The sequence below is a fragment of the Crassostrea angulata genome, chromosome 2 (assembly GCF_025612915.1).
Source record: "Crassostrea angulata isolate pt1a10 chromosome 2, ASM2561291v2, whole genome shotgun sequence".
NCBI classification, from domain to species: domain Eukaryota; kingdom Metazoa; phylum Mollusca; class Bivalvia; order Ostreida; family Ostreidae; genus Magallana; species Magallana angulata.
In genome coordinates, this window is record NC_069112.1 from 16,465,334 (window position 1) to 16,475,378 (window position 10,045).

Below are 10,045 nucleotides of genomic sequence, written 5' to 3' on the forward strand. Positions count from 1 at the left end.
TATCATAATCTTTATTTTATTAAATAAAAAAAAGGTGATATTTATTAGACCTAAAACACAACAAAATATTTATATTATTCCTGTTTCAAGTGCTAATAAAACACGGGTAAAAATCCAGGTAAATCAAGGATCGAAAACAGACTATAATTGCTATTACAACACAAATCACACCTACTGTTCTATACCTAATTATCAAATGTGTCCAAAACGGGAACACACCACTTTATTGATGATGATTGTGAAAGCGGTAAATCATATGTATACGTATTATATGCATGTAACAAAAAAACAATAAACATTAAAATAATTATCTTGGTCATAACATCGCAGTTACCGATAATGAATCACACACTTTGATTTAATTATACCATTTACACAATTTATTGCGTTGTGCTGAATCGTGTGAAAAATGGTATATGTAATGTTCAAGGTAAGTAGTGCACAAAGTGAAAATAACGCAACCAATGATAGTATCATCACCAGCAGCCGTCACCATGGTTGTCACCTTGATGTTAGAAATGTCTCACGCATAACAAGACTCTTTTCAAAATAGGGATCAATCTTTCTTCAAAGGACGCAAGGTAATTGGTCAAATAGGTGATTAACGCAGCTATTACGCGCAAGCGAGCTCTCTGAACTGTGAATACATATGGAATATAAGTAAGGTTGGTAGTTGGTAGTCAGTGCCAGAGACAGTCAGAGTCCCCCTCACTAAATCAGGTAAGATTCGTTCGGACAACACTCTACAATTCGTTAAATTATTGACGATGGATAAAACATTCGTGATATTTTCTTTTTTTTCATTTATTTTAATCAACAAATAATAATAATTAATAATAAAAATCAAAACAATAATTCATAAATAAAGAAAGATGATATAAAATAAACAGATACAATCGATCAACACCTTTACAGTTTTTGTGAAAGAAAAGAACATAATTTATTTCATTTTTCTATGATTTCAAGCTTTAGAAGTGTTTTTGAACATGTCGTCGAAAACCAGACATATTCTTGAAATATTTTTAGCATGTTTAAGGTTAGGTCATTGCCCAGTTGATGAAAGGAACCTAAAGGTTAAAGGAATTTTAGTTTTTTTCTTTTATATGGAATACTTTATAATTAGTCCTCTCAGGGTTAACTTGGAGATAAATTCGATGAAAAACATTATTTAAACTGTAATTTAACGAAAAGAATATAGGATTATCTCTAAAACGGTGCACAAAATGCTCCTGACAAGTCGTTGATTAAAAATCTAGTGATCAAAAGTATCTTTGTTACTGTTTATAACATATTAAATTAGATTAAAATATCTCATTTATAGTCATTCCTAAGGGAAACATGTCTTTAAAATTAACTTTTTGGTCGAAATGGACATAGTTGAAAATTTGTATTTGCTATACATTTTTCACTCAGTTTTGTTTTATTTCAAATGAAGATAATAACGATAATAATAATAATAAATGAAATTAAAATAAAAAGATGTAAAGATGTATGTAATAAAGTGTAACCTAGTTAACTAGCATTTATTAACAACTGATAATAATCTTACAAGCTAATGCAAAAAAAAAAGATTACAAAAGATTAATAAAACAATGAATTGAAGAAAAAAATTAATGAAAAGATAAATGTATACATTTGTATCAACTATTCAAAATATTCAATATTGACAATTGTTTCTTTCAGAAACGATGTTGAAGCAGGTGACTTTAATTGCTTTTTTAATGACGTACGTGTCAACACAAGACCAACCCACCAATCAGAGGTCAAGGTCTTGGTCCTCGATGTCTGGTACGTTCGGTGACAATATCGACTCAGGATCCCGAGCCTTACGCAATTTAGATAGTAGTTCCCTTACAGGAGATTTTGGACCGTATAATGGCCAATCTATGGGTCCGTATACCTCTGAACGTTTCGGCACTGGGGAAGATATTATGGGTGGATCACGTTTTATGGATTCCACAATGAGAGATCCAAACATGATGGATACAGGTTCATGGCGAAATCGCAACAGTAGGTGGTCAATAGGAAATCTAGACTCGTCTAACTCTCTTTCCAGCTTATTGTCAGATAGCACAGGATTGACCGGTTCTTCATCTGATGCATCTTCCTCTGTCCTTGATGGAAGGTCACTTAGCGACAGTCTATCTGGTTTTTCCAGAAGGAGCCCCTGGGATATGTCTCGTGGACCAAGAAATATGAACAGATTCCCCTTTCAAAACGCTGATCTCCAATCCATGACAGACAGAAGAGATCTTGACCTTCCAACCATGTCAATGGGTCGAAGGCGAGGAATGCCCTGGAGAAACTCAAACACATGGGAATTACCAAGAGGAATGAGTCAATTTTCGATGTCAAGACGAGGACGAGGGGGAATGGGAATGAATCGGTGGAATCTGCCCCAGGGTGAAACGAATTTGATGGAAGATTTGACAGGGGATGGTAGCATGGATCAGTCATTGATGTCTGGAAGCAGATCAGGCGGTTTACGTAGCTTAGGTAGAATGATGTCAATGGGACGACGATCAAGCCTTCCATTGTCATTGTCTTCTCGGCTATCGTCGTTATCATCAGGCTTAGGACAAATGGGAGCTCTGGATAGGACCGCAAATCTCGGACGAATGTCAGACCTTTCATCTCGTCTTTCGCCATCCATTGGTAGGATGATGTCTTCTGGTAGGCGATCCAACAGGATGTACCCATCATCATCTGGCTCACAGATGGGAATGGGTAGGAGCATGTCAGTCTAACTGTAAAATCTGAATAGAAAATAAATGTGTGCAAAACAACTTATGTTCTTAATTTCACTCTATTATCTACTGGGTTGCCAAAAAAAGAAATATACCAAAAAGAAAAAAACCTAAAACATTATCAGGTTTACAAAATAAAAGAAAGGATAGGACACATTGAGATCAAACAAATCAATACAATTTTTTAAAAATAATTTCTATTGTTCTTTTAATCAAGCTTGATAACTGGATGGTCTATGCTACAAGTGTAAACAATTTAATCCTTAACTCTGCAACTTTACCTTGCAAACTCGAAGTACTTAGATCATTATAAATAAAAAAAAAACTACCATGTGACGTTACAATATATCAGCTGTAAATATAGAATGACAAGCTGGCGTGCTATTTATTTCACGTTTTCTTTAATTTTAAACTATATCTTTGTGCGGGGAACGTTTTCATAAGCTGTTCAGTCAATATCCTGTGTCGTGCACCTTAACTATAGTCTTGCCTTTGCTTACGCATAAACCCGGCTAAAAATTGCAGGTCGTGAGGATGTCTTTGAGTGAGTTTGCTTTGGTTCAATTAAATAAAAGTCTCTTAGGATTGGATTACTAAAGTAAATTTTTTAAATTAAATTTAAAAGGTATCGCAGTTTGTTGAAAGCTCGAGATTTGGCAACATATCAAGGGATAAATTGGCTGTTTTTTGGTTTGGTTTTGTTTTTTTGTTTGTTTGTTTGTTTGTTTGTTTGTTGTTTTTTTTTTTTTTTGCCCTGTCCTAGTTCATAATGACGGCAAATCATTCAGTGTCGCTTTACCAGTGTTTACAAATAATTATTCAGAAAAATAGTCTACTAATTTAGAACTAGGTCACAAATTTGTGACACTGACAAACAAAACCAAAATATGCGTTATTTGAATAATACAGAATATGTTAGTTGATGTACACTCCAAGCACCCTATGAAATCAAATGTATGGTTACAAAAAGGCACGTAATTTTTTCCTCATGAAGCGTTGATTTTGTTTCAATTTAACGCACCATGATACCATTTATCAGTGCAATACTTGTTGAAAGTGCGGTGCTTGTAGCCAGACAAAAATGATGCCATCAATTATAAACTATAATATAATAAACGTTAACTCTGTGGAATATGAATAAGTGGTAATCACCTTAATTGATTCAAATATCATACAAAAAGAGCTCTTTGTAGTTTGATGTTTTTGTTTAGTGACCCAATATTGTTATCATTTGCATAGAAAAAAATAACCTAAAATTACTGCTGTGATGTCATTCCCTTGTTCAAGCAGTCTAACATTTTAAGTGTATATTGGCCATTAACTGAGCTTATTATATTAAATATAATATATGTTATATATATATAAACAAGAATTATCTCACCACTTCAATCCGAGTTCGATCGCCGTGATCGCCATCTTCGATACGTGGGTTTTTTTTCCGGGTATTTCGGCTTCCTCTCACATTGACGAGTACCTCTCGCTAACATACGTTTCCAAGTGAGATATTATTATAAGTTGTAGGACTTGTTTATCAATCGCTGTAAATAAATTAAGTTCAGTTCAATAGGAGGTAATATAACAGAAAAGTTTTTTTATGGAAAAGAAATAATTTTTCAGGAACTAATAATTGACTGTGTTCTAAGAATGTAGTGAGTTCAGAGACGAAATACATAAAATCTATAACCTGTACATCACGGAAACTAAATCATTGTGTATTATCAATTGATGTACATTTTTGTGTTTTTTCGCAGTTTTTGTTGTAAAGTCATCAGCTTGATAGCTGTGGTGATTTTGACGCCAGTCCATATTATCGTTCACCAGTCATAAACGAAAAATAGTCACTTCCAATGGAACAATTGAAAGTTTAAAATGTAACTATGTCATTCGTTATATAACTTAACCACAATAACATTTCAGTAAAAGGATAATCATCAGCATATTATCTTATCTTAATATGTTTTACGGTGTGACCGTTAGGGCGAACGCAGAACCAAACACCTCTCATCATTGTTAAATGCAACGTTAACCCCTAGACTTGCCCCAACCTTAAAACTTTGGTTTTGTCTCGAAAACTTTTATCACCGCAAGGAACCCGAAGTTATCAAACCCTTATTCCAATTGTCCCTTTTAGGCTAATACACTTAAACAAACAACCACTGAGCATAAATTTAATGTAAAACAGACTTATTAAAATATGTTGAATCAAAGCCGTTTCATTTCTTTTTTATAAAAAGACAATCATATTTTATCATTCCTTTACTTTTTAATAATGATCATTAAAACCAGTAAACAATAAACTGCTTGTCTTAGTGTGTTATTTCCCATTTTGTTTCTTGTTATTTTCCTCTGTATCATCAATAAGTTTATAATTTTGTTAATTTTTGTATGCTATATATGCGTTGTAGTCATTTTTAAAATAATTTTTTGTCACCTACCTCACGCATGCATATTACAACCGGATCAATATGACAGTAAATTAAAGTATGGAACTTGCATGTGTATTTACTTAGCAACAAAGTATGATCAAAACAAAACTAATCAGCCGAAGAGTTACCATTAATACTGATACTGAGCACTTACTACAATTAATACTTATACTGAGCACTTACTACAGTACACGTTACACCAAGTACATGCCTGTACATGTGCTTGATCCACCTCTTAATTTATTGCGCGAAATCACAGTGACGTCATACTTAACTTTCTTTTGTGCTCCACAGTTCTCGTAAATTGTCGGAAAAATTCGGGAAAGGAAATGACGTCAATGTCAACAAAAGTTCAGATAGGTACATGTTTTTTAACGTAAGCATATGTGTTGTTTACTTTAGTGTATTTAAGGATTTTTGTTGTTATAAATGAAACGATTAAGAGATAAGAATTTTCCTTAGAAACGCTTCCTGTTCCACTATGTTGCTATGCACCGCAAAGGATTATTGGGATATGTAGAACTTTTTCACGTGGCCTCATAAATATTTCTTTCAACAAAGTGCAGATTTCAACTCGAATTTTCTCCGCTCGTACACGTTGTTAATGGAGCTCGCTACACGAGCGGCGTTTCGCGCCGCTTCGCTGCGCTCGCTATTATCTTATCTTATGACGCACGTTGATAGCTTGAAATCCCTTGTCCGAATTTTTTTTTCAATGAAAGCTTGTTATAATCCAGAAAACTTCTAGTTTTGAAGGAGAGTAAAAACTCATTTAAAAAATATTAATGGACTCTCAAAATCAATTTTGAAAAAAGGATGGTGTGTTTACTCTTATAGATAAAAAACCTTGAAGAATAATTAGTGGATAAAAGATATATTTGCTTCTTTTTCCGTCAATTTAATTGAAAATGGTATCAAGGAATGCGGAAGAATCAGATTCAATAGTAGGTGGTTATACAGATATGAAAGGGAATCGAATTTAAATTTAACAACAGAACAAAGTATTCAAATATTGATAACTATACCGAATTATGGAATTTGCTTCTTTTTGAAGATAAAGATTTTACGAAATTAAAAACTAGTATTTCACTTTCATAACTTTAAAAGACGACATAATAAAGATGAACCTGAATTAAACTAAAATTTTATGACATGCACCCTAATTAGATATTTATATGACTTATAAATACTACACTTATATAGTACACTTTTTGAGTGAAAGAAATAGAAAAAGTCAATTCTATACTTTTCATACATATACAATATCTTAAAAGTAGCATACGTGAGTCAAAGATCTAATCTAATATAATAATTTTTTATCGACAAAAATGAATTGTGTTAGATGATGTATTTTACTAGAATAGTTTTAATGTAAGTTTTTAAAGACTTTTCTTTCAATGAAAGATATCCCATTAATATGCAAATGGAATAATATATTTTGCATATACAACTACATGATCTGTTAACTAATTCTAATATATGCTACTGCGTTCTAATTACTGAAGAGGTAAAATAGTCAGTAATTTTGGTAAGACTCATCTTTAAGAAAGAGATCAAAAATCTCGCTTCAAACAGTATAAAGTAATTACCCTCATGAGTTGTGATGCGATAATTAATTAGTTGCAAGACTTTACTTAGTATAAGTAGCTACTAACATTAAGGGTCAGTATTCACCAAACAACAGGTAAGAAATGTCTAAATGGCAGCATTGATTTAATTCTTTATTACTTATATGGTGTCGACATTTTTCTATGTCATTCTTTCTTCGATCTGAAAAATAATTGTTAATTATCATGGTAAAGATATTTAAACAAAATATCAAAGCATCACATTTTGAATTTTCTAAAAAAAAAAGAAGTTAAGTTTAATAGCTTTTATGATAAATAGCAACATATTTTTATAGGATTTAAGATCTTGAATTAGTATATAAATTATAGATGTAATGCAAAAAATAGATTACTATTTTTAGAAAGGAAACAACTGATTTGTATCTTTAAAAATATGCCCTACAATGTATATTTCAGTTTTTTTCTTTCTTTTTCTTTTATTGAAAAAATAATAATGTTTGATGATTTCAGAGATAATGTTGGGACATATACTTCTGGCTATTCTGGTAACGTATGGCTCTGCACAGGGCGCATTGACTAGCCGGGCGTCTCAGTCTCCCTATTTACCGGACCGATCATCATGGTCCTCAATGACAGGTTTATTTAGTGAAAATATCAACGATCAGATGTCCCAGCCACACTACCTTCAAGATGGAGGTCAGTCCTCCTGGACCTCAATGTCTGATTCTTTTAGTAATAATGGTAACTTGGGATCATTCAGTCTGCGTAACTTAGACAGTGATTCCATCCGAAGAGATCGCGATTTGACGCTGCAACCCAGTGGACCACTTGAAAGGCCAAATACTGCTGATCTTCATAGGTTTGAATCGTCGTCACCTGACAGATCACGTTTTAGCGAACAAAACTTGATGACAGGAAACTTATTAACGGATCGCATTGCTTTACCATCATCGAGACCATCAAGACGAGAATTAGACAAGGCCTCCAGATCAAATAACCTAGAATCTGTCGCACGGTCAGACAGTTTCTCTTTCAGACCATACACTGCTGAAACTTATAGTTTTGGCTCATCTCCATCCGATCAATCCAGTTTTATAGAAACTTCTCTTACCAATCAAAATTATGCTAATGGAAACCCAATAACGAATAGCAACGGTATATTGACATCAGGAGGTAATTCTTATTCAAGAGACCTAAATTCAATAGCACAGTCGCCAAGTAGTGTATCTGGTAGCCAGTATGCGTTGGACTCTTTTAATCTTGGATCATCTGTATCTGACGTATCTAGATTATTAGACTCATCGCTGAGTGGTCAAGACACAATGAACGGCAACTCATGGACCAATCGCAATGACATGTTGTCAATGAGAGGATTAACCCTTCCTAACAGCGAAAGTGTATTGGAACGGAATGCAGATATATCAGGTATATCAACAGGTAGATCTTCTTCTGTCCTTGACGGTAGATTCATTGGTCAAGAATTGTCTGGTTTTCCTGGAAGTAACCCACTGGATGCATCCTATAGAGAAAGGGATATGAATAGGGATCTTCAATCAACTGATCAGCAATCCATGCCTGACAGAGGTAACATGGCTTCTGATTCTATGTCGATGCTTCAAAGACGAGGATTGCCATGGAGAACCACTCGTGATTTCCAGAGAAGATTAGGTCAGTTTGCATTGACTCGCGGAATGGCAGGACGACGTTCTCGAGGGAGAGACACAAGAACAAGAAACAGACTGAATACACAGCGTGATATGTCCAAAGGGCAATCAAATGATATTAGAAATGTGGATCTTAATAATGACATGAGAGATACGGTGATGTCTGGAAGCAGACACAATTCGTTTAGACCCCGCGCATTACTGAAACTAGTACCTCGAATAAGCATTCAAAGATTTGAACCGCTCCCATCGTCCAATGAACAGTCATCTTTGTCTTCAGGGCGTGGACGTAGATTAGACTTAAATAGGATTTCAAGCCTGAGACTAAGGTCACAACCTTCGTCAGATATAGACAGAACACCAATTAGATCGACTCCAGATAGGACTACATCAAGCAACGTTCGTTCAAGAAAAATGACAACATATCCATTGCAATCCGATTCACAGACGAGTAGCAGAAACCAAGGGGCGGAGAGAAGAAGAGTGTCTTTCTAATCAAATGTTCTGCAACTTTAACGCTACGAATAAAGAAAAAAATATTTTAACACGATTCGCTAAGATATTTGTCTTCTGAAAAAGCGACAATTATTTCCTGTAGTTATAGGAGAGCAACCGACAGCAATCGATTTACTCAAAATGTCTCTGATCCATATACTGTCATAGAATTAATGATAATGTAATATCTTACTAACTACAAAATTTCTTACTTTCTAACCAATTCTTTTTACAAATTTGCACAATCTTAAGATGTAATATGTCAATTGAAACTCAACTGAACAAAATGAATAAAAATTTAATGTTATCGGCTTACATATCATTTTTATTAATGACGTCATAGGCAAGTTCAAAATAGAATTAAAATGCAGTGCAATAATATCGAAATAACAAGTATTTCAAATAATTATATGCCTATAAAATAAATAAGCTAATTATAACTTAAAAAACTAATCAAAATGAAAAGCCGCGAATAGTTTGTTTCACCCGTCTGTGTTATAGAGTGTGCAAATATCTATCTTTATGTAACAACCGGCCTTTCCTATTTTTAATGTGTACACAAAGATGTGTACACAAAGGCAAAAGGCTAACCACAATCACAATTTCACTGCTGATTTGCGCCAATAGATAAATCGGAAACGTGCACAATAAGATTGGCCTATCTTTTTTATTTATTACGCTAAAAGTTTAACACCCATTTTCCATTATGACTCCATATTAGTAAATGAATATCATTATGTGGCATAGCTACGAACAATAACAGGAACGAAAGAAGAAAAGAACGACCAGTTCGAATTCTAGAAGAATACACTTTATTCTTTTCTTTTAACATGATTTTTATAAAGCTCCTAAAATTGAAATGCTTTGGATTTTTAAAATCACGTAAGATTTTTTTTATTCGATAAAATGATGGCACGATATTGAAAATGGTAAAAAGTGTACACTGCCATTCGCATCTTAAACCACGATTTTCATAAAGTTCATTAGGTATAGTTTTGCATCTGTTATCACTGCATATACACCATTTCACCATATACATGCTATGCATGGGTTAGTGTTCAATTTAAAAAAAAGTTTTTGTTAAGGCTAATAAGAAATATTTTTATATATGTTTGCGATATCTTGGCAAAGATAGCTACAATGTA

At 33.6% G+C, this 10,045-nt stretch overlaps 1 protein-coding gene across 1 annotated transcript; it reads left to right on the forward strand.

The window, feature by feature from the left end:
* The first annotated feature begins 580 nt into the window (after nt 1-580).
* Nucleotides 581-2,786, forward strand: LOC128172256 (uncharacterized). Its single transcript, XM_052838057.1, has 2 exons — nt 581-720; nt 1,684-2,786. Exon 2 carries the CDS (start codon nt 1,689-1,691, stop codon nt 2,745-2,747), a length of 1,059 nt encoding a protein of 352 aa, XP_052694017.1. The 5' UTR covers nt 581-720; nt 1,684-1,688; the 3' UTR covers nt 2,748-2,786.
* The last annotated feature ends 7,259 nt before the right edge of the window (nt 2,787-10,045 follow it).